Raw genomic sequence first — 26500 nt, 5'->3', positions numbered from 1 at the left:
CCCCCCTACCATCACACACTAATACACCCCCCTACCATCACACACTAATACACCCCCCTACCATCACACACTAATACACCCCCATACCATCACACACTAATACACCCCCCTACCATCACACACTAATACACCCCCCTACCATCACACACTAATACACCCCCATACCATCACACACTAATACACCCCCCTACCATCACACACTAATACACCCCCATACCATCACACAATAATACACCCCCCTACCATCACACACTAATACACCCCCATACCATCACACACTAATACACCCCCATACCATCACACACTAATACACCCCCCTACATCACACACTAATACACCCCCATACCATCACACACTAATACAACCCCATACCATCACACACTAATACACCCCCATACCATCACACACTAATACACCCCCCTACATCACACACTAATACACCCCCATACCATCACACACTAATACAACCCCATACCATCACACACTAATACACCCCCCTACCATCACACACTAATACACCCCCATACCATCACACACTAATACACCCCCATACCATCACACACTAATACACCCCCATACCATCACACTAATACACCCCCATACCATCACACTAATAAACCCCCATACCATCACACACTAATACACCCCCATACCATCACACACTAATACACCCCCATACCATCACACTAATACACCCCCATACCATCACACACTAATACACCCCCATACCATCACACTAATACACCCCCATACCATCACACACTAATACACCCCCATACCATCACACAATAATACACCCCCCTACCATCACACACTAATACACCCCCATACCATCACACACTAATACACCCCCATACCATCACACACTAATACACCCCCCTACATCACACACTAATACACCCCCATACCATCACACACTAATACAACCCCATACCATCACACACTAATACAACCCCATACCATCACACACTAATACACCCCCATACCATCACACACTAATACACCCCCATACCATCACACTAATACACCCCCATACCATCACACACTAATACACCCCCATACCATCACACTAATACACCCCCATACCATCACACTAATAAACCCCCATACCATCACACACTAATACACCCCCATACCATCACACTAATACACCCCCATACCATCACACTAATACACCCCCATACCATCACACACTAATACACCCCCATACCATCACACACTAATACACCCCCATACCATCACACTAATACACCCCCATACCATCACACACTAATACACCCCCATACCATCACACTAATACACCCCCATACCATCACACACTAATACACCCCCATACCATCACACTAATACACCCCCATACCATCACACACTAATACACCCCCATACCATCACACACTAATACACCCCCATACCATCACACATGCTGGCTTTTACACTTTGCACCTAGAACAATCCGGATGGTTCTTCTCCTCTTTGGTCCGGAGGACACGACGTTCCCAAAAACAATTAAAACGTGGACTTGTCAGACCACAGAACATTTTTCCACGTTGCATCAGTCCATCTTAGATGAGCTCGGGCCCAGCGAAGCCTGCGGCGTTTCTGGGTGTTGTTGATAAATGGCGTTGGCTTTGCATAGTAGAGTTTTAACTTGCACTTACAGATGTAGCAACCAACTGTAGTAACTGACAGTGAGGTTTCTGAAGTGTTCCTGAGCCCATGCGGTGATATCCTTTACACACTGATGTCGCTTTCTGACGAGGGATCGAAGGCCACGGGCATTCAATGTTGGTTTTCGGCCTTGCCGCTTACGTGCAGTGATTTCTCCAGATTCTCCGAACCTTTTGATGATATTACGGAGCGTAGATGGTGAAATCCCTAAATTCCTTGCAATAGCTGGTTGAGAAATGTAGTCTTAAACAATTTGCTCAGGCATTTGTTGACAAAGTGGTGACCCTCACCCCCGTCCTTGTTTGTGAATGACTGAGCATTTCACGGAAGCTGCTTTTATACCCAATCATTTCCCGCTTTTCCCCAAATTTCCATGAAATTCCCATTGAAATCAGTGAAACATTTTTAAAAGTTCCACAACTCCCACATTTTTCACCCGATTCAAACCGTTCCAACTTCAAACCCCAAAATTCCCAGATTTCCCAGAATTCCAGGTTTTCCGGGACATTTTTCCCATTCAAAATGAATCAGCCATTTTTCAAACTTCCACCATTTCCCCATTTTTCAACCGATTCAAACCGTTCCACCTTCAACATTTTCCAAGTTCCAAAAAATTCCAGGAATTCCCAGAATTCAATTTTTTTTCAAAACCTTTTTTCACCCTTTTTTCTGGCGCCTACTATTTCCACATTTTTCAACCCACTTCACCCGTTCCACCGTCAAAAAAATTCTATTAATCAGGACAAAAATAAAGTTTTTTTTAACTGGAAATATTCCCGGTTTTCCCGAAATTCCAGGAATTCTGTAATACCATTTCTCAATAAAAAATGTTACTACCGATTTGAAAAATTTCCAACACCAACCATTTCAACTCCTTCAGAACATTCACATTTTTTAGCATTTTGAAAAAAATTCCTGCTTTTCCCGAAATTTCCTTTAAATTCCCATTGAAAAGAATGGGACATTTTTCAAAGTTCCACAACTCCCACATTTTTCATCCGATTAAAACCATTCCAACTTCAACATATTCCGCCTGTTCATGAATTGTGTGCTCTACTTCAACAATTATAAAAAAAATTCCCGGATTTCCTAGAATTCCCAGTTTTTAGGGACATTTTCCCTATTCAAAATGAATGATCCATTTTTCCATCTTCCACATTTTCAACCGATTCAAACCATTCCACCTTCAACATTTTCCAAGTTCCAAAAAATTCCAGGAATTCCCAGAATTCCATTTTTTTTCCAAACCTTTTTTCACCCTTTTTTCTGGCGCCTACTCTTTCCACATTTTTCAACCCACTTCAACCGTTCCACCGTCAAAACATTCCTCTTAATCAGGACAAAAATGAAGTTTTTTTTAACTGGAATAATTCCCGGTTTTCCCGAAATTCCAGGAATTCTGTAATACCATTTCGCAATAAAAAATGTTACTACCGATTTGAAAAATTCCAACACCAACCATTTCAACTCATTCAGAACATTCAGATTTTTTAGCATTTTGAAAAAAATTCCCGCTTTTCCCAAAATGTCCTTTAAATTCCCATTGAAAAGAATGAGAAATGTTTCAAAGTTCCACAACTCCCACATTTTTCATCCGATTAAAACCGTTCCAACTTCAACATATTCCGCCTGTTCATGAATTGTGTGCTCTACTTCAACAATTATAAAAAAAATTCCCGGATTTCCGAGAATTCCCAGTTTTTAGGGACATTTTCCCCATTCAAAATGAATGATCCATTTTTCCATCTTCCACATTTTTCAACCGATTCAAACCATTCCACCTTAAACATTTTCCAAGTTCCAAAAAATTCCAGGAATTCCCAGGATTCCATTTTTTTCAAAACAAAATTTCACCCTTTTTTCTGGCGCCTACTCTTTCCACATTTTTCAACCCACTTCAACCGTTCCACCGTCAAAACATTCCTCTTAATCAGGACAAAAATGAAGTTTTTTTTTTAACTGGAATAATTCCCGGTTTTCCCGAAATTCCAGGAATTCTGCAGTACCATTTTTCAAAAAAAAATGTTACTACCGATTTGAAAAATTCCAACACCAACCATTTAAACTCATTCAGAACATTCACATTTTTTAGCATTTTGAAAAAAATTCCCGCTTTTCCCGAAATTTCCTTTAAATTCCCATTGAAAAGAATGAGACATTTTTCAAAGTTCCACAACTCCCACATTTTTCATCTGATTAAAACCGTTCCAACTTCAACATATTCCGCCTGTTCATGAATTGTGTGCTCTACTTCAACAATTATAAAAAAAATTCCCGGATTTCCGAGAATTCACAGTCTTTAGGGACATTTTCCCAATTCAAAATGAATGATCCATTTTTCCATCTTCCACATTTTTCAACCGATTCAAACCATTCCACCTTCAACATTTTCCAAGTTCCAAAAAAATTCCAGGAATTCCCAGAATTCCATTTTTTTTCAAAACCTTTTTTCACCCTTTTTTCTGGTGCCTACTCTTTCCACATTTTTCAACCCACTTCAACCGTTCCACCGTCAAAACATTCCTCTTAATCAGGAAAAAAAATGTTTTATTTTTTTAACTGGAATAATTCCCGGTTTTCCCGAAATTCCAGGAATTCTGTAATACCATTTCGCAATAAAAAATGTTACTACCGATTTGAAAAATTCCAACACCAAGCATTTCAACTCCTTCAGAACATTCACATTTTTTTTAGCATTTTGAAAAAAATTCCCGCTTTTCCCGAAATTTCCTTGAAATTCCCACTGAAAAGAATGGGACATTTTTCAAAGTTCCACAACTCTCACATTTTTCATCCGATTAAAACCGTTCCAACTTCAACATATTCCGCCTGTTCATGAATTGTGTGCTCTACTTCAACAATTATAAAAAAAAATTCCCGGATTTCCGAGAATTCCCAGTTTTTAGGGACATTTTCCCCATTCAAAATGAATGATCCATTTTTCCATCTTCCACATTTTTCAACCGATTCAAACCATTCCACCTTCAACATTTTCCAAGTTCCAAAAAATTCCAGGAATTCCCAGAATTCCATTTTTTTTCAAAACCTTTTTTCACCCTTTTTTCTGGTGCCTACTCTTTCCACATTTTTCAACCCACTTCAACCGTTCCACCGTCAAAACATTCCTCTTAAACAGGACAAAAATGACGTTTTTTTTGAACTGGAATAATTCCCGGTTTTCCCGAAATTCCAGGAATTCTGTAATACCATTTCTCAATAAAAAATGTTATTACCGATTTGAAAAATTCCAACACCAACCATTTCAACTCCTTCAGAACATTCACATTTTTTAGCATTTTGAAAAAAATTCCCACTTTTCCCGAAATTTCCTTTAAATTCCCATTGAAAAGAATGAGAAATTTTTCAAAGTTCCACAACTTCCACATTTTTCATCCGATTAAAACCGTTCCAACTTCAACATATTCCGCCTGTTCATGAATTGTGTGCTCTACTTCAACAATTGTAAAAAAAAATTCCCGGATTTCCGAGAATTCCCAGTTTTTAGGGACATTTTCCCCATTCAAAATGAATGATCCATTTTTCCATCTTCCACATTTTTCAACCGATTCAAACCATTCCACCTTCAACATTTTCCAAGTTCCAAAAAAAAATTCCAGGAATTCCCAGAAATCCATTTTTTTCAAACAAAAAAATTTCACCCTTTTTTCTGGCGCCTACTCTTTCCACATTTTTCCACCCACTTCAACCGTTCCACCGTCAAAACATTTCTCTTAATCAGGACAGAAATGAAGTTTTTTTTAACTGGAATAATTCCCGGTTTTCCCGAAATTCCAGGAATTCTGTAATACCATTTCTCAATAAAATTTTTTATTACCGATTTGAAAAATTCCAACACCAACAATTTCAACTCATTCAGAACATTCCCTTTTTTTTTTTAGCATTTTAAAAAAAATCCCCGCTTTTCCCAAAATTTCCTTTAAATTCCCATTGAAAAGAATGAGAAATTTTTCAAAGTTCCACAACTCTCACATTTTTCATCCGATTAAAACCGTTCCAACTTCAACATATTCCGCCTGTTCATGAATTGTGTGCTCTACTTCAACAATTATTTAAAAAATTCCCGGATTTCCGAGAATTCCCAGTTTTTAGGGACATTTTCCCCATTCAAAATGAATGATCCATTTTTCCATCTTCCACAATTTTCAACCGATTCAAACCATTCCACCTTCAACATTTTCCAAGTTAAAAAAAAATTCCAGGAATTCCCAGAATTCCATTTTTTTCCAAAACCTTTTTTCACCCTTTTTTCTGGTGCCTACTCTTTCCACATTTTTCAACCCACTTCAACCGTTCCACCGTCAAAACATTCCTCTTAAACAGGACAAAAATGAAGTTTTTTTTTAACTGGAATAATTCCCGGTTTTCCCGAAATTCCAGGAATTCTGTAATACCATTTCTCAATAAAGAATTTTTTACTACCGATTTGAAAAATTCCAACACCAACCATTTCAACTCATTCAGAACATTCACATTTTTTACCATTTTGAAAAAAGTTCCCGCTTTTCCCAAAATTTCCTTGAAATTCCCATTGAAAAGAATTGACATTTTCCAATGTTCCACAACTCCCACATTTTTCATCCAATTAAAACCGTTCCAACTTCAACATATTCCGCCTGTTCATGAATTGTGTGCTCTACTTCAACAATTATAAAAAAAAATTCCCGGATTTCCGAGAATTCCCAGTTTTTAGGGACATTTCCCCCATTCAAAATGAATGATCCATTTTTCTATCTTCCACATTTTTCAACCAATTCAAACCATTCCACCTTCAACATTTTCCAAGTTCCAAAAAATTCCAGGAATTCGCAGAATTCTTTTTTTTTTCAAAGCCTTTTTTCACCCTTTTTTCTGGCGCCTACTCTTTCCACATTTTTCAACCCACTTCAACCATTCCACCGTCAAAACATTTCTCTTAATCAGGACAAAAATGACGTGTTTTTTTTAACCGGAATAATTCCCGGTTTTCCTGAAATTCCAGGAATTCTGTAATACCATTTCTCAATAATTTTTTTTTACTACCGATTTGAAAAATTCCAACACCAACCATTTTTTTTAGCATTTTGAAAAAAATTCCAGCTTTTCCCGAATTTCCTTGAAATTCCATCTTCCACATCTTTCAACTGATTCAAACCATTCCACCTTCAACATTTTCCAAGTTCAAAAAAAATTCCAGGAATTCCCAGAATTCCATTTTTTTCAAAACCTTTTTTCACCCTTTTTCTGGCGCCTACTCTTTCCACATTTTTCCACCCACTTCAACCATTCCACCGTCAAAAAATTCCTCTTAATCAGGACAAAGTTTTTTTTTTAACTGTAATAATTCCCGGTTTTCCCGAAATTCCAGGAATTCTGTAATACCATTTCTCAATAAAAAAAATGTTGCTACCGATTCGAAAAATTCCAACACCAACCATTTTCCAATTAGCCTGTTCACCTGTGGGATGCTCCAAATAAGTGTTTTGACGAGCATTCCTCAACTTTCTCAGTCTTTTTTGCCACTTGTGCAAGCTTTTTTGAAACATGTTGCAGGCATGAGCTAATATTTGCAAAAAATAACAAAGTTTACCAGTTCCAACGTTAAATATCTTGTCTTTGGAGTCTATTCAATTGAATATAAGTTGAAAAGGATTCGCAAATCATTGTATTTTGTTTTTATTTACCATTTACACAAGGTGACAACTTCCCAGGTTTTGGGTGTACAGGCCCACACGGTACTTACAGGGGACTTCTTGTCAATGGGCTTGATGATGAACTTCTTATCGTTGAAAGAAATGTTCCTGATTTCACTCCAGGGGAATCCGATCTTAGGGGTCATCCTGGAAAAAAATGAACAAGTCCCATGGATTGGTGCTCTAACCCAAACAAAGGTGAGAACGTTGCTTGTAGTCTAGTAGAACCAAATGCAAGAGTTCAACGGCCTCCCCTAACAAATGGCGGTCGGGAGGAAGAGGAGGTGAACGACCGAAAGGTGTGCCACCGGGTCAACGCTCCCCAAACAAATGTTTAGTTCCCACCTGTCCTCCTTCTCGTAGATGTTGAGGCCCAGAGCGTCCACGCCCAACCACAGGTCGGTGTTCTTCTTGTTCTTGATCTCAAAGTAGTTGATGCCGTACATCTCCAAGTCCTGGGCGATCTTCAGGTACTCGATCATGGCCTCCTCCCTGCGGGCGAGGGGCAAAGTCACGTCAGAATGTTTAAGGATGGACTTTAGGGAGCGGTTCGGGTAAACCTGAGTGTTTTAACGGAACTACGAGAGATTTGTTTTTAACACAGGTGTGGAGGAAACGTGCATACCATTTCCGACTGTCTGTGAGGCCCTGAATGTGTCCTGACGAAGGCAAAGAGTGGGCGAGCCGGTGTGTGTTTTTTTGTTTTTCTACTTAGTGGGGTCCAGCTCAAATTTGGTTGTTACTGGTAAACCAGCTGTCAAGTTTACCAGCTGGTAAACTTAATTTAATTTAAATAAAATAGAATAAAATACAATGAATACATTAATTTTAATTTAATAATAAAAAATAAAATAATAATAATATATTTTATTTGTAAAAAGCACTTTACATTTAGTAAACAACCTCAAAGGGCTACAGTGTATTAAAAAAAACAATAAAAAGATAATAAAAATAAATAAAAATGAAAACTAGAACAGCCTAATAGTTAGAACTAGTATGCATATATCTAAAAAAAAGTTTTTTAAAAAAAAGAAGGGTTTTTAAGCCTTTTTTAAAAGCATTTACAGTCTGTGGTGCCCTCAGGTGGTCAGGGAGAGCGTTCCACAGACTGTTTTTAGCTTTGTCCTCGGGAGGTTGGAGGAGGTTAGTCTGTCCGGAGCGGAGGTGTCGTGTGGAGGATTTGGGGGTGAGTAGTTCTTTGAGGTGGGGGGAGGGGGGGGGGGGCATTACCATGGAGGCACAGGTGGGTTAGTAGGGAGACTTTGTATTCAATCCTGAGTGGGACAGGAAGCCAGTGAAGGGATTTGAGAATTGGTGTGATGTGGTCGTATTTCCGCACTCTCATCGGGATCCTAGCAGCACTTTTTTTAAATAATTTAAATAAAATATAATAAAATACAATGAATACATTAATTTAATTTAAACAAAATATAATACAATACAATGAATACATTAATTTAATTTAAATAAAACTTCACCATTTACCAGGAATTGATTTAAGTGGACCCCGACTTAAACAAGTTGAAAAACTTATTCGGGTGTGACCATTTGGTGGTCAATTGTACGGAATATGTACTGTACTGTGCAATCTACTAATAAAAGTTTCAATCAATCAATCAATCAATCAATCAATCAATCAATCAATCAATCAATCAATCAATCAATCACACGGGTTTTGCTTTTGAAGTGACGTGTTTGTCAGAAAAATTGTATCTAAATTATCAAAAAACGTTCCGTTCTCTGAGTTCCCAGTGAACAGACGAAAGCTGTCTTTGTTGCACCAAGCCAAAGGCTTGGAAAATTCCGCTGTGTACGATGGGAAGAGACGGGAGGGGGTTATCTATTTTGATTCAAGACCTGCTCAAGCTCGATCCAGGACCAGTCCAAGCCCGAGGCGTCTTTTTCTTTTGTGTTAACGTGACCGAAAACAATGGCTGTTTACATACCCCCCCCACCCCTCCCCCATTCCTTTAGAAACAGCTGTTGTTATGTAAACAGGGAAAGTCCAAAATAAAAAGAGGTGGCGTACAATCTTTCCCCAGAGTGTGCTGGAGACTGCACAAGAGTACAGCGCAGACGTTTCTCCTCAAATTGAGCCGAATTGAATTCTGTCTCTGTTTAATTCCTTGCTTCTTGTCTCGTTTAATAGATGTCATCAGTGTTTGAGCCTGACAGTGTTCGTTTGTGGTTTGGCGACGCCTATTTGGTAACAGTAGTTCATAATTCATGGTAAGTTGCATGATGCGGACACGTTTGTTACTGGATACTCCCTGATAGGCCCGTGTAAGTAATATGCGACTGTCATTACCCGATGCTTGCTTACGTTGACAAATGGCATTTTAGACTGTGGTATTGTTCAATAAGGGACACTCATTACGTATGCCTAGCTTGTGTGCTCTTGTGCGCTTGGCTGTTGTGTAGCTGCTCGCTCCTCGCAGCCTACAGCCCACCACCACTAAAATTCTGGAGAAGATCCCACGCGTGCGCTTGTCGGCGGATATTTCCACGTTAACTGCTCGCATCGGAGCTCATGTTGGAGATTTAGAGGCAAGCCGATATCTGCCGATATCAGACCGTTATCCATATCGGATCGGCCCACTCCTGGTAAAGGTTGACCAGACAAAGACTTACTTCAACATGCATCCGTGCTCCTCGTGCCAGACCTGGATCTTGTCCTCCCACTGCTCCTTGGACAGACTGTGTTGCTCCAGGACTCTGAGGAGGCAGACGGGTTAGTGGTGTTGTTGTGTGGTTTTCTACACAAAATTCATCTATTTATTGTGTGAATGCTCCAAAGTTTTCTACACAAAATTCATCTATTTATTGTGTTAATGCTCCAAAGTTTTCTACACAAAATTCATCTATTTATTGTGTGAACGCTCCAAAGTTTTCTACACAAAATGTATCTGTTTATTGTGTGAATGCTCCAAAGTTTTCTACACAAATTTAATCTATTTATTGTGTTAATGCTCCAAAGTTTTCTACACAAAATTCATCTATTTATTGTGTGAACGCTCCAAATTTTTCTACACAAAATGTATTTGTTTATTGTGTGAATGCTCCAAAGTTTTCTACACACAATTCATCTATTTATTGTGTGAATGCGCCAAAGTTTTCTACACAAATTTCATCTATTTATTGTGTGAATGCTCCAAAGTTTTCCACACAAAATTCATCTATTTATTGTGTGAATGCTCCAAAGTTTTCTACACAAATTTCATCTATTTATTGTGTGAATGCTCCAAAGTTTTCCACAAAAAAATTCATCTGTTTATTGTGTGAATGCTCCAAAGTTTTCTACACAAAATTAATCTATTTATTGTGTGAACGCTCCACTGTTTTCTACACAAAATTCATCTGTTTATTGTGTGAATGCTCCAAAGTTTTCTACACAAAATTCATCTATTTATTGTGTGAACGCTCCAAAGTTTTCTACACAAAATTCATCTATTTATTGTGTGAATGCTCCAAAGTTTTCTACACAAAATTAGTTTATTTATTGTGTTAATGCTCCAATGTTTTCTACACACAATTCATCTATTTATTGTGTGAATGCTCCAAAGTTTTCTACACAAAATTCATCTATTTATTGTGTGAATGCTCCAAAGTTTTCTGCACAAAATGCATCTATTTATTATTATTGTGTGAATGTTCCAAAACATTCACACAATAATGTTTTCTACACCAAAATTAATCTATTTATTCTTCTTCTTCTTCTCCATATTTTGCCGCGCTCTACCTCTACCTTCTGCTTTCCCTTGACAAATTCCAAAAATTCCCAGATTTCCCAGAATTCCAGGTTTTCCGGGACATTTTTCCCATTCAAAATGAATCGGCCATTTTTCAAACTTCCACCATTTCCACATTTTTCAACCGATTCAAACCATTCCACCTACAACTCATTCCACTCATCCTGGACATTCAAACTATCATTTTTCCAAGTTACATTTTTTTTCGGGAATTCCCAGAATTGCCGTTTTTTTTCCAAACCCTTTTTTTCACCCTTTTTTCTGGCGACTACTCCTTCCACATTTTTCAACCCACTTCGACCGTTCCAGCATCAAAACATTCCTTTTAGTCAGGAAAAAAAACGAAGTTGTGTTTTGAACTGAAAAATTCCCGGTTTTACCGAAATACCAGGAATGCCGTAATACCATTTCTCAATTCAAAATGTCAACATTTCTCAACCGATTTGAAAAATTCCAACACCAACCATTTCAACTCATTTAGAACATTCATATTTATTTTTTTTAGCATTTTCCAAAAAATTCCTGCTTTCCGAAATTCCCAAATTTCCATTAAATTCCCATTGAAATCAATGAAACATTTTTAAAAGTTCCGCAACTCCCACATTTGTAGTCCGATTCAAACCGTTCCAACTTCAAACTGTTCAGCCTATTGGGGAATTGCGGGCTTTCCATTGAAAAATCCCCAAAATTCCCAGATTACCCAGAATTTCAGGTTTTCCGGGACATTTTTCCCATTCAAAATGAATCGGACAATTTTTCAAACTTCCACCATTTCCACATTTTTCAACCGATTCAAACCATTCCACCTTCAACCAATTCAAACCATTGCACCTGTAACATTTTCCAAGTTAAAAAAAAATTCCAGGAATTCCCAGAATTCCATTTTTTTCCAAAACCTTTTTTCACCCTTTTTTCTGGCGCCTACTCTTTCCACATTTTTTAACCCACTTCAACCATTCCACCGTCAAAACATTCCTCTTAAACAGGACAAAATGAATTTTTTTAAAAACTGGAATAATTCCCGGTTTTCCCAAAATTCCAGGAATTCTGTAATACCATTTCTCAATAAAAAAAATGTTACTACCGATTTGAAAAATTCCAACACCAACCATCTCAGCTCATTCAGAACATTCACAATTTTTTTAGCATTTTGAAAAAAATTCCTGCTTTTCCCGATATCCCAAAATTTCTTTGAAATTCCCATTGAAAAGAATGGGACATTTTTCAAAGTTTCACAACTCCCACATTTTCATCCGATTCAAACCATTCCAACTTCAAAATATTCCACCTGTTCATGAATTGTGTGCTCTACTTCAACAATTATAAAAAAATTCCCGGATTTCCGAGAATTCACAGTTTTTAGGACAATTTTCCCCATTTAAAGTGAATGATCCATTTTTCCATCTTCCACAATTCCCACATTTTTCAACCTATTCAAACCATTCCACCTCCAACACATTCAACTCATCCTGGAAATTCAAACAACCATGTTTCCACGTTCTACAAATTCCCAGGAATTCTTGTTTTTTTTCTAACCTTATTTCCAACCTTTTTTAGCGCGATGACTCCTTTCACATTTGTCAACCCATTTCAACCGTTCCACCGTCAAAACATTCCTCTTAGTCAGGAAAAAAAACCAAGTTGTATTAAAAACTTAATACATTCCCGGTTTTCCAGGAATACCATTTCTCAATAAAAATGTAACGACTTCAACATTTCTCGACCGATTAGAAAAACTCCAACACCAAACGTTAATCAGGACAAAAATGAAGTTGTTTTTGACCTGGAATAATTCCCGGTTTTCCCGAAATTCAAAACATCCACATGTTTTAGCATTTTCCCAAAAATTCCCTCTTTTCCCAAAATCCCCATTGAAATGAATTGGACATTTTTCAAAGTTCCAAAACTCCCACATTTGTTATCCGATTCAAACCGTTCCAACTTCAAAATATTCAGCCTGTTCAGGAATTGTGAGCTCCCTATCAACAAATATAAAAAAAATTCCCGGATTTCCTAGATTCCCAGTATTTAGGGACATGTTCCCCATTCAAAATGAATGATCCATTTTTCAAACTTCCACAATTCCCACATTTTTCAACCGATTCAAACCATTCCACCTTCAACACATTCAATTCATCCTGGAAATTTAAACAACCATTTTTCCATGTTCAAGAAATTTCCAGGAATTCCTGTTTTTTCCCAACCTTATTTCCAACCTTTTGTAGTGTGATGACTCCTTTCACATTTTTCAACCCATTTCAACCGTTCCACCGTCAAAACATTCCTCTTACTCAGGACAAAAAACAAAGTTGTTTTTTGAACTGGAAAAATTCCCGGTTTTCCCAAAATTCCAAGAATTCCGTAATACTATTTCTCAATTAAAATGTTACTACTTCAACATTTCTCGACCGATTTGAAAAATTCCAACATTAATTATTTCAACTCATTTAGAACATTCATATTTTTTTTTTTAGCATTTTCCAAAAAATTCCTGCTTTTCCCGAAATTCCCAAATTTCCATTAAATTCCCATTGAAATCAATGAAGCATTTTTAAAAGTTCCACAACTCCCACATTTGTTATCCGATTCAAACCGTTCCAACTTCAAACTGTTCAGCCTATTGGGGAATTGCGGGCTTTCCATTGAAAAATCCCCAAAATTCCCAGATTTCCCAGAATTTCAGGTTTTCCGGGACATTTTTCCCATTCAAAATGAATCTGCCATTTTTTCAAACTTCCAACATTTCCACAATTTTCAACCGATTCAAACCATTCCACCTTCAACCAATTCAAACCATTCCACCTTCAACATTTTCCAAGTTAAAAAAAAATTCCAGGAATTGCTAGAATTCCCGGTTTTCCAAACGCTATTTTCACCCTTTTTTCTGGCGACTTCTTCTTCCACATTTTTCAACCCACTTCAACTGTTCCAGCATCAAAACATTCCTCTTAGTCAGGACAAAAAACAAATTTGTTTTTATGAACTGGAAAATTCCCGAAATTCCAAAAAATTCCTGTTTTTTTCTAACCTAATTTCCAACCTTTTTTAGTGCGATGACTCCTTTCACATTTTTCAACCCATTTCAACCGTTCCACCGTCAAAACATTCCTCTTAGTCAGGACAAAAAAAACAAGTTGGTTTAAGGACTTGAAAAATTCCCGGTTTTTCCGAAATTCCTTAATACCATTTCTCAATTAAAAAACTGTTACTACTTCAACATTTCTTGACCGATTTAAACAATTCCAACACCAACCAATTCAGCTCATTCAGGACATTCATGCTCCTAATCATTTTTTTTAAAATCCCGCTTTTCTCCAAATTCCCAAATTTCCAGGAAGTTCCCATTGATTTTTCACACTTCCACTATTCCCACATTTTTCAAACCATTCCACCTTCAACGTATTCCACTCATCCTGCACATTCAAACTATTCTTTTTTCAAGTTCAAAACAATTCCAGGAATTGCTAGAATTCCCGGTTTTCCAAACGCTATTTTCACCCTTTTTTCTGGCGACTACTCCTTCCACATTTTTCAACCCACTTCAACTGTTCCAGCATCAAAACATTCCTCTTCGTCAGAACAAAAAAAACACATTTGTTTTTATGAACTGGAAAATTCCCGGTTTTCCCAAAATTCCAAGAATTCCGTAATACTATTTCTCCATTAAAATGTTACTACTTCAACATTTCTCGACCGATTTGAAAAATTCCAACACCAACCATTTCAACTCATTAAAAACATTCAAATATTCTCGCTTTTCCTAAAATTCCCAAATTTCCATGAAATTCCCATTGAAAAGAATTTGACATTTTTCAAAGTTCCACAACCCCCACATTTTTTATCCGATTCAAACCGTTCCAACTTCAAAATATTCAGTCTGTTCAGGAATTGAGTGCTCTCTTTCCACAAATAGAAAAAAATTCCCGGATTTCCTAGAATTCACAGTTTTTAGGGACATGTTCCCTTCCCTCTCTGGGATTATTGAAATATTTCTGATTCTGATTCTGATTCAAAATGAATTATCCATTTTTCAAACTTCCACAATTCCCACACTTTTCAACCAATTCAAACCATTTCACCTTCAACACATTCAATTCATCCAGGAAATTTTCCACATTTCAGAAATTTCCAAGAATTCCAGTTTTTTTCTAACCTTATTTCCAACCTTTTTTAGTGCGATGACTCCTTTCACATTCCTCTTAGTCAGGACAAAAAAACAAGTTGGTTTAAGGACTTGAAAAATTCCCGGTTTTCCCGAAATTCCCTAATACCATTTCTCAATTAAAAAACTGTGACTACTTCAACATTTCTTGACCGATTTAAACAATTCCAACACCAACCAATTCAGCTCATTCATGCTCCTAATCATTTTCTAAAAAATCCCGCTTTTCCCCAAATTTCCAGGAAGTTCCCATTGAAATGAATGGGACATTTTTCCAAGTTGCACAACTCCCACATTTGTTATCCGATTCAAACCGTTCAAAATATTCAGCCTGTTCAGGAATTGTGAGCTCCCTATCAACAAATATAAAAAAAATTCCCGGATTTCCTACAATTCCCAGTTTTTAGAGACATGTTCCCCATTCAAAATGAATGATCCATTTTTCAAACTTCCACAATTCCCACATTTTTCAACCGATTCAAACCATTCCACCTTCAACACATTCAATTCATCCTGGAAATTTAAACAACCATTTTTCCATGTTCAAGAAATTTCCAGGAATTCCTGTTTTTTCCCAACCTTATTTCCAACCTTTTGTAGTGTGATGACTCCTTTCACATTTTTCAACCCATTTCAACCGTTCCACCGTCAAAACATTCCTCTTACTCAGGACAAAAAACAAAGTTGTTTTTTGAACTGGAAAAATTCCCGGTTTTCCTAAAATTCCAAGAATTCCGTAATTCCAAGAATTCCGTAATTCCAAGAATTCCGTAATACTATTTCTCCATTAAAATGTTACTACTTCAACATTTCTCGACCGATTTGAAAAATTCCAACACCAACCATTTCAACTCATTAAAAACATTCAAATATTCCCGCTTTTCCTAAAATTCCCAAATTTCCATGAAATTCCCATTGCAAAGAATTTGACATTTTTCAAAGTTCCACAACCCCCACATTTTTTATCCGATTCAAACCGTTCCAACTTCAAAATATTCAGCCTGTTCAGGAATTGAGTGCTCTCTTTCCACAAATAGAAAAAAATTCCCGGATTTCCTAGAATTCACAGTTTTTAGGGACATGTTCCCTTCCCCCTCTGGGATTATTGAAATATTTCTGATTCTGATTCAAAATTAATTATCCATTTTTCAAACTTCCACAATTCCCACACTTTTCAACCAATTCAAACCATTTCACCTTCAACACATTCAATTCATCCTGGAAATTTTCCACATTTCAGAAATTTCCAAGAATTCCTGTTTTTTCCTAACCTTATTTCCAACCTTTTTTAGTGCGATGACTCCTTTCACATTCCTCTTAGTCAGGACAAAAAAACAAGTTGGTTTAAGGACTTGAAAAATTCCCGGTTTTCCCAAAATTCCACCTTACCATTTCTCAATTAAAAAAACTGACTACTTCAACATTTCTTGACCGATTTAAAGAATTCCAACACCAACCAATTCAGCTCGTTCAAGACATTCGTTCTAATTCTAATCATTCAAAAAAAAATCCCGCTTTTCCCAAAATTTCCACGAAGTTCCCATTGAAATGAATGGGACATTTTTCCAAGTTGCACAATTCCCACATTTTTCAACCGATTCAAACCATTCCAACATCAACACATTCCACTCATCCTGGGAATTCAAACAACCATTTTCCCACGTTCAACAAATTTCCAGGAATTCCTGTTTTTTTTCCTAACCTTATTTCTAACATTTTTTAGTGCGATGACTCCTTTCACATTTTTCAACCCATTTCAACCGTTCAAAACATTCCTCTTAGTCAGGACAAAAAAACAAGTTGGTTTAAGAACTTAAAAAATTTCCAATTTCCCCCAAATTCTGTCATACCATTTTTCAATTAAAAAACTGTTACTACTTCAACATTTCCTGACACATTTAAACAATTCCAACACCAACCAATTCAGCTCATTCAGGACATTCATGCTCCTAATCATTTTCCAAAAAATCCCGCTTTTCCCAAAATTTCCAGGAAGTTCCCATTGAAATGAATGGGACATTTTTCCAAGTTGCACAATTCCCACATTTTTCAACCGATTCAAACCATTCCACTCATCCTGGACATTCAAACTAACACTTCCCCAAGTTCCAAAGCAAATTCCGGTTTTCCTGGAAATTCAAACCATTCCAACATTCAAACTATTCTTACATTCATACTACATTCTGTCAGCATTTCACTTCAACTTCAGCATTGGAGCATTCACACGCAATTCTTTCAGGAATTGTGTTGTTGTTGTTGTTGTTGTTGTTGTTGTTGTCTCACCTGCGGGACAGCAGGCGCTCCGAGGACATGTAACCGTTGTGGTGCACCGACTTCTTGTATTCGCCGTATTTGGCCTGGATGGCGTAGGACGCCAGCAGGACGGCGGACTCGGGCGGGCAGTAGACCTCCTCCCCCAGGACGTCCTCCTTCACCTGCAGGTAGAAGAGCCTCCGGGTCACGTCCTGGATCAGCTCCTCGGACACGTCCTCCGGGTAGTACTTGGCCCTCAGCTTGAACTGCAGGGGGGTCTCCTTCTTCACGTCTTGGGACATGACCTGGGGCCGAGAGGAGACTTATTATGGGATGCAGGCTTGGGGTTGGATGTCATAAAAAGTCGTAAAAAAAAAGCGACCTTCTTATCAGAGTTGAGCCACATGAGGAAACCTTTGCCGTCCACAAACTGGAGCCCAAAGTACCAAGTCTCGCGCAGGCCGATGGTCCTGGCCACCTGAGATAAAAACAGTCATACTTAAATCCCTTATCATGAATTTTGGACTCTTAAGCCCCGCCCTCTTACTTACTCTCCATCTCCCCCATGGATTCCAACCAATCAGCTTTTAGTCTTGTTGCTTTGTCAGAGGCTTTAGTTCCTCTAGTTCAGGGGTCACCAACGCGGTGCCCGCGAGCACCAAGTAGCCCGTAAGGACCAGATGAGTAGCCCGCTGGCCTGTTCTAAAAATAGCTCAAATAGCAGCACTTACCAGTGAGCTGCCTCTATTTTTTAAATTGTATTTATTTACTAGCAAGCTGGTCTCGCTTTGCCCGACATTTTTAATTTTAAGAGAGACAAAACTCAAATAGAATTTGAAAATCCAAGAAAATATTTTAAAGACTTGGTCTTCACTTGTTTAAATAAATTCATTCATTTTTTTACTTTGCTTCTTATAACTTTCAGAAAGACAATTTTAGAGAAAAAATACAACCTTAAAAATGATTTTAGGATTTTTAAATACATATACCTTTTTACCTTTTAAATTCCTTCCTCTTCTTTCCTGACAATTTAAATCAATGTTCAAGTAAATTTTTTTTTTTTATTGTAAAGAATAATAAATAAATTTTAATTTAATTCTTCATTTTAGCTTCTGTTTTTTCGACGAAGAATATTTGTGAAATATGTCTTCAAACTTATTATGATTAAAATTTAAAAAAAATATTCTGGCAAATCTAGAAAATCTGTAGAATCAAATTTAAATCTTATTTCAAAGTATTTTGAATTTCTTTTAAAATTTCTGTTCTGGAAAATCTTAGAAGAAATAATGATTTGTCTTTGTTAGAAATATAGCTTGGTCCAATTTGTTATATATTCTAACAAAGTGTAGATTGGATTTCAACGTATTTAAAACATGTCATCAAAATTCTAAAATTAATCTTAGTCAGGAAAAATTACTAATGATGTTCCATAAATTCTTTTTTTAAGTTTTTCAAAAAGATTCAAATTAGCTAGTTTTTCTCTTCTTTTTTTCGGTTGAATTTTGAATTTTAAAGAGTCGAAATTGAAGATAAACTATGTTTCAAAATGTAATTGTCATATTTTTCGTGTTTTCTCCTCTTTTAAACCGTTCAATTAAGTGTAAATATCATTAATTATTAATAATAACAGAGTTAAAAGGTAAATTGAGCAAATTGGCTATTTCTGGCAATTTATTTAAGTGTGTATCAAACTGGTAGCCCTTCGCATTAATCAGTACCCAAGAAGTAGCTCTTGCTTTCAAAAAGGTTGGTGACCCCTGGTATAGTTCAATTCTCTCTCAGCTTTATGTTCTACTTCCAAAAATATGGTGTTTCTCCGTTGCAATACACCTTTACACCACTTGTGGCAGTGATGACAATATCAAACAAACAGAAGAAGTCTGGAGCTAAAGTCATGGAAACGTTTCTCAAGTGAAAAAATGATGACTAAAGTGGTGAAGCTGTATTTTCATTTGCACTTTAATTGTATTCACAGTTCAACCAACAAAACATATTCAATTTAGTTAAACGGTTTTATTTTTATTTTTTTATTTTAGCACTGTAATTTTTTGAAAAAGATCAAAAATCCAGAGTAAGATGACTGGTGCTACGTTTTGGACGGGTTGGCTCACTGCGGGTGCTGCAGTGTCCTTCCGTTTAGTGCTTTCAACCGGAAGTACGGTGCCGTTCAGTCTTCTAGCCGTCCATAGCGTTTCTACTCGTACGAAGTCTACATTCATCACTCCCAGCAACGTTTTGTAAGTTTTACAATATAACTAAAACTGCTTATACTCACTAAACCGTCCCATGTCTATGTATTTGTACGTGGTATCGTAATCTAATGAAGCTAGCGTCGTTCGCATTAGCTATTATGCTAACACGTTTACGAGTGTCCCGTGTTAGTGTTATTAACTTACAATGACATTATTTTTGTATTGTTTCAGTTTCACAGATTCCTCAGTAAATTCACCAAAACGTCACCGCGGAGTTATTGAGTCTGTTTAGCTGATTGGAGAGCTAGCTTTTGTTTTGTTTGATCAGCCGTTTTACCACCGTGTTACAAGGACCGCTTTGGAAACAATTAAGGTATGTAAATAAACATTTACAGAATATTTCTGCGTAAAGAACTCATTTCACAACGTATTATATCTGCGGCTTATAGTCCGGTGCGGCTAATGTAAGAGAGCTAGCTTTTGTTTTGTTTGATCAGCCGTTTTACTGCCGTGTTACAAGGACCGTTTGGAAACAATTAAGGTATGTAAATAAACATTTACAGAATATTCCTGCATAAAGAACTCATTTCACAACGTATTATATCTGCGGCTTATAGTCCGGTGCGGCTAATGTACGAGAGCTAGCTTTTGTTTTGTTTGATCAGCCGTTTTACTGCCGTGTTACAAGGACCGTTTGGAAACAATTAAGGTATGTAAATAAACATTTACAGAATATTTCTGCGTAAAGAACTCATTTCACAACGTATTATATCTGCGGCTTATAGTCCAGTGCGGCTAATGTACGAGAGCTAGCTTTTGTTTTGTTTGATCGGCCGTTTTACCGCCGTGTTACAAGGACCGTTTGGAAACAATTAAGGTAGGTAAATAAACATTTACAGAATATTTCTACGTAAAGAACTCATTTCACAACGTATTATATCTGCGGCTTATAGTCCGGTGCGGCTAATATACAAGAGCTAGCTTTTGTTTTGTTTGATGAGCCGTTTTACCGCCGTGTTACAAGGACCGTTTGGAAACACTTAAGGTATGTAAATAAACATTTACAGAATATTTCTGCGTAAAGAACTCATTTCACAACGTATTATATCTGCGGCTTATAGTCCGGTGCGGTTAATGTACGAGAGCTAGCTTTTGTTTTGTTTGATCAGCCGTTTTACTGCCGTGTTACAAGGACCGTTCGGAAACAATTACGGTATGTAAATAAACATTTACAGAATATTTCTACGTAAAGAACTCATTTCACAACGTATTATATCTGCGGCTTATAGTCCGGTGCGGCTAATGTACGAGAGCTAGCTTTTGTTTTGTTTGATCAGCCGTTTTACCGCCGTGTTACAAGGACCGTTTGGAAACACTTAAGGTATGTAAATAAACATTTACAGAATATTTCTACGTAAAGAACTCATTTCACAACGTATTATATCTGCGGCTTATAGTCCGGTGCAGCTAATGTACGAGAGATAGCTTTTGTTTTGTTTGATCAGCCGTTTTACTGCCGTGTTACAAGGACCGTTTGGAAACAATTACGGTATGTAAATAAACATTTACAGAATATTTCTGCGTAAATAACTAATTTCACAACGTATCATATCTGCGGCTTATAGTCCGGTGCGGCTAATACACGGGGGGGAAACTTTTTTTTAAAAATGTTGTGGGTGCACCTTATATCCCGGTGCGCTCTATACTCTGGAAAACACGGTAGTTTGTAGGAAAATCATTCTTTATTTTGCCGCAGGACGGTGCGCTGTTGTCTTGCATTGGAAGGCTAAGGTAGCTACACAACAAATCGAGCTAACGTTGCTATTCATTTTACAATGTATAAAATATATAATAAAAAAATGTTTCTTTAAAATTCAGTGGGTGCGCTCTATAGTCCGGAAAATACGGGTACAATTTTTAAACGCGAAACTGTTATTGTTGAGTGCTGGTTGGATACAACTTGGGCAGTTTCCTGAAATACATCTCGTATGATAGGCTCCAAGAGGGACAAGCAGTAGCAAATGGATGGATGGGGTGGTTATTGCAGACCTGGTCATAGAGCTGCTTCCCCGTGGTGTTGGGATGGAAGGAAAACTCCAGCTCGGCGTCCATGGTGGTGATGCGGACATTAACCTGCGGAGAAAGGTCATGTGACCATTCAGCTCTTATAACAATAATAGTAGATTTTATTTGTAAAAAGCACTTTACATTGAGTAAACAACCTCAAAGTGCTACAGTGTATTAAAAAAAAAGAAAAAGATAATGAATAAAACAAATAAAATAAAAACTAGAACAGCCAAATAGCTAAAACTAGTATGCATATATCTAAAAAAAAAAGAGGCTTTTTTTAAAAAGAAGGGTTTTTGAGCCTTTTTTAAAAGCATCCACAGTCTGTGGTGCCCTCAGGTGGTCAGGGAGAGAGTTCGACAGACTGGGAGCGGCGGAGCAGAAAGCCCCGTCTCCCATTGTTCGTAGCTTTGTCCTCGGAGGTTGGAGGAGGTTAGCTCTTCTCCTGTTAGCAACAATGCTCTTCCGACTCCGACACATTTCTTGTATTGATCCGTCACGTCCTGACTGTGTCAATAATTGTCTTTTAATGTGGCAGCGGTTTGTTCATAAACTATAATTGCTCACTATCTCCCTAAAAATAAAAACTAGAACAGCCAAATAGCTCAAACTAGTATGCCTATATCTAAAAAAAAAAGGGCTTTTTTAAAAATAAGGGTTTTTAAGCCTTTTGTAAAAGCATCCACAGTCTGTGGTGCCCTCAGGTGGTCAGGGAGAGAGTTCGACAGATTGGGAGCGGCGGAGCAGAAAGCCCCGTCTTCCATTGTTCGTAGCTTTGTCCTCGGACGTTGGAGGAGGTTAGCTCTTCTCCTGTTAGCAACAATGCTCTTTCAACACATTTCTTGTATTGATCCGTCACGTCCTGACTGTGTCAATAATTGCCTTTTAATGCGGCAGCGGTTTGTTCATAAACTATAATTGCTCACTATCTCCCTAAAAGTAAAAACTAGAACAGCCAAATAGCTAAAACTAGTATGCCTATATCTAAAACAAAAAGGGTTTTTTAAAAAAATAAGGGTTTTTAAGCCTTTTGTAAAAGCATCCACAGTCTGTGGTGCCCTGAGGTGGTCAGGGAGAGCGTTCCACAGACTGGGAGCGGCGGAGCAGAAAGCCCGGTCTCCCATTGTTCATAGCTTTGTCCTCGGAGGTTAGCTCTTCTCCTGTTAGCAACAATGCTCTTCCGACTCCGACACATTTCTTGTATTGATCCGTCACGTCCTGACTGTGTCAATAATTGTCTTTTAACGTGGCAGCGGTTTGTTCATAAACTATAATTGCTCACTATCTCCCTAAAAATAAAAACTAGAACAGCCAAATAGCTAAAACTAGTATGCCTATATCTAAAACAAAAAGGGCTTTTTTAAAAAAAAGGGTTTTTAAGCCTTTTGTAAAAGCATCCACAGTCTGTGGTGCCCTCAGGTGGTCAGGGAGAGAGTTCGACAGATTGGGAGCGGTGGAGCAGAAAGCCCCGTCTTCCATTGTTCGTAGCTTTGTCCTCGGAGGTTGGAGGTGGTTAGCTCTTCTCCTGTTAGCAACAATGCTCTTTCAACACATTTCTTGTATTGATCCGTCACATCCTGACTGTGTCAATAATTGCCTTTTAATGTGGCAGCAGTTTGTTCATAAACTATAATTGCTCACTATCTCCCTAAAAGTAAAAACTAGAACAGCCAAATAGCTAAAACTAGTATGCCTATATCTAAAAAAAAAAGGCTTTTTTAAAAAGAAGGGTTTTTAAGCCTTTTCTAAAAGCATCCACAGTCTGTGGTGCCCTCAGGTGGTCAGGGAGAGCGTTCCACAGACTGGGAGCGGCGGAGCAGAAAGCCCGGTCTCCCATTGTTCGTAGCTTTGTCCTCGGAGGTTAGCTCTTCTCCTGTTAGCAGCAATGCTCTTCCGACTCCGACACATTTCTTGTATTGATCCGTCACGTCCTGACTGTGTCAATAATTGCCTTTTAATGTGGCAGCGGTTTGTTCATAAACTATAATTGCTCACTATCTCCCTAAAAATAAAAACTAGAACAGCCAAATAGCTAAAACTAGTATGCCTATATCTAAAAAAAAAGAAGGCTTTTTTAAAAAAAAAGGGTTTTTAAGCCTTTTTTAAAAGCATCCACAGTCTGTGGTGCCCTCAGGTGGTCAGGGAGAGCGTTCCACAGACTGGGAGCGGCGGAGCAGAAAGCCCCGTCTCCCATTGTTCGTAGCTTTGTCCTCGGAGGTTAGCTCTTCTCCTGTTAGCAGCAATGCTCTTCCGACTCCGACACATTTCTTGTATTGATCCGTCACGTCCTGACTGTGTCAATAATTGCCTTTTAATGTGGCAGCGGTTTGTTCATAAACTATAATTGCTCACTATCTCCCTAAAAGTAAAAACTAGAACAGCCAAATAGCTAAAACTAGTATGCCTATATCTAAAAAAAAAAGGCTTTTTAAAAAAAAAGGGTTTTTAAGCCTTTTTTAAAAGCATCCACAGTCTGTGGTGCCCTCAGGTGGTCAGGGAGAGAGTTCGACAGATTGGGAGCGGCGGAGCAGAAAGCCCCGTCTCCCATTGTTCGTAGCTTTGTCCTCGGTCGTTGGAGGAGGTTTAGCTCTTCTCCTGTTAGCAACAATGCTCTTCCGACTCCGACACATTTCTTGTATTGATCCGTCACGTCTTGACTGTGTCAATAATTGCCTTTTAATGCGGCAGCGGTTTGTTCATAAACTATAATTGCTCACTATCTCCCTAAAAGTAAAAACTAGAACAGCCAAATAGCTAAAACTAGTATGCCTATATCTACAAAAAAAAGGCTTTTTTAAAAAGAAGGGTTTTTAAGCCTTTTGTAAAAGCATCCACAGTTTGTGGTGCCCTCAGGTGGTCAGGGAGAGCATTCGACAGATTGGGAGCGGCGGAGCAGAAAGCCCCGTCTCCCATTGTTCGTAGCTTTGTCCTCGGACGTTGGAGGAGGTTTAGCTCTTCTCCTGTTAGCAACAATGCTCTTCTGACTCGACACATTTCTTGTATTGATCCGTCACGTCCTGACTGTGTCAATAATTGCCTTTTAATGTGGCAGCGGTTTGTTCATAAACTATAATTGCTCACTATCTCCCTAAAAATAAAAACTAGAACAGCCAAATAGCTAAAACTAGTATGCCTATATCTATAAAAAAAAAGGGCTTTTTTAAAAAGAAGGGTTTTTAAGCCTTTTGTAAAAGCATCCACAGTTTGTGGTGCCCTCAGGTGGTCAGGGAGAGCGTTCCACAGACTGGGGGCAGCGGAGCAGAAAGCCCGGTCTCCCATTGTTCGTAGCTTTGTCTTTGGAGGTTGGAGGAGGTTCAGCTCTTCTGTTAGCAACAATGCTCTTCCGACTCCGACACATTTCTTGTATTGATCCGTCACGTCTTGACTGTGTCAATAATTGCCTTTTAATGCGGCAGCGGTTTGTTCATAAACTATAATTGCTCACTATCTCCCTAAAAGTAAAAACTAGAACAGCCAAATAGCTAAAACTAGTATGCCTATATCTAAAAAAAAAAGTTTTTTTTAAAAAGAAGGGTTTTTAAGCCTTTTGTATAAGCATCCACCGTCTGTGGTGCCCTCAGGTGGTCAGGGAGAGAGTTCGACAGACTGGGAGCGGCGGAGCAGAAAGCCCGGTCTCCCATTGTTCGTAGCTTTGTCCTCGGAGGTTAGCTCTTCTCCTATTAGCAACAATGCTCTTCTGACTCGACACATTTCTTGTATTGATCCGTCACGTCCTGACTGTGTCAATAATTGCCTTTTAATGTGGCAGCGGTTTGTTCATAAACTATAATTGCTCACTATCTCCCTAAAAATAAAAACTAGAACAGCCAAATAGCTAAAACTAGTATGCATAAATCTAAAAAAAAAAGGGCTTTTTTAAAAAGAAGGGTTTTTAAGCCTTTTGTAAAAGCATCCACAGTCTGTGGTGCCCTCAGGTGGTCAGGGAGAGAGTTCGACAGACAGCAGAAAGCCCCGTCTCCCATTGTTCGTAGCTTTGTCCTCTGAGGTTAGCTCTTCACCTGTTAGCAACAATGCTCTTCCAACTCCGACACATTTCTTGTATTGATCCGTCACATCCTGACTGTGTCAATAATTGTCTTTTAACGTGGCAGCGGTTTGTTCATAAACTATAATTGCTCACTATCTCCCTAAAAATAAAAACTAGAACAGCCAAATAGCTAAAACTAGTATGCCTATATCTAAAAAAAAAAAGGGCTTTTTTAAAAAGAAGGGTTTTTAAGCCTTTTGTAAAAGCATCCACAGTCTGTGGTGCCCTCAGGTGGTCAGGGAGAGAGTTCAACAGACTGGGAGCGGCGGAGCAGAAAGCCCCGTCTCCCATTGTTCGTAGCTTTGTCCTCGGACGTTGGAGGAGGTTAGCTCTTCTCCTGTTAGCAACAATGCTCTTCCGACTCCAACACATTTCTTGTATTGATCCGTCACGTCCTGACTGTGTCAATAATTGCCTTTTAACGTGGCAGCGGTTTGTTCATAAACTATAATTGCTCACTATCTCCCTAAAAGTAAAAACTAGAACAGCCAAATAGCTAAAACTAGTATGCCTATATCTAAAAAAAAAAGGCTTTTTTAAAAAAGAAGGGTTTTTAAGCCTTTTGTAAAAGCATCCACAGTCTGTGGTGCCCTCAGGTGGTCAGGGAGAGAGTTCGACAGACTGGGAGCGGCGGAGCACAAAGCCCCGTCTCCCATTGTTCGTAGCTTTGT

At 38.1% G+C, this 26500-nt stretch overlaps 1 protein-coding gene across 2 annotated transcripts in view; it reads right to left on the bottom strand.

The window, feature by feature from the left end:
* LOC133640809 (ezrin-like) overlaps nucleotides 1-26500 on the bottom strand; it is a 34104-nt gene that overhangs the window by 6243 nt on the left and 1361 nt on the right. For both annotated transcript variants that reach the window (XM_062034485.1, XM_062034486.1), the window contains exons 2-7: nucleotides 21764-21847; nucleotides 17905-18000; nucleotides 17553-17827; nucleotides 9990-10073; nucleotides 7704-7850; nucleotides 7409-7505 (exon numbers count right to left, since the gene is read on the bottom strand). In XM_062034485.1, coding sequence (XP_061890469.1) covers nucleotides 7409-7505; nucleotides 7704-7850; nucleotides 9990-10073; nucleotides 17553-17827; nucleotides 17905-18000; nucleotides 21764-21847 — 783 coding nt within the window. The remainder of the gene's footprint in view (nucleotides 1-7408; nucleotides 7506-7703; nucleotides 7851-9989; nucleotides 10074-17552; nucleotides 17828-17904; nucleotides 18001-21763; nucleotides 21848-26500) is intronic.

This window comes from Entelurus aequoreus, linkage group LG23 (genome assembly GCF_033978785.1).
Source record: "Entelurus aequoreus isolate RoL-2023_Sb linkage group LG23, RoL_Eaeq_v1.1, whole genome shotgun sequence".
Lineage (NCBI taxonomy): Eukaryota > Metazoa > Chordata > Actinopteri > Syngnathiformes > Syngnathidae > Entelurus > Entelurus aequoreus.
Note: the sequence above shows the minus strand (reverse complement) of the source record. Positions and strands in the feature narration are given on the sequence as shown.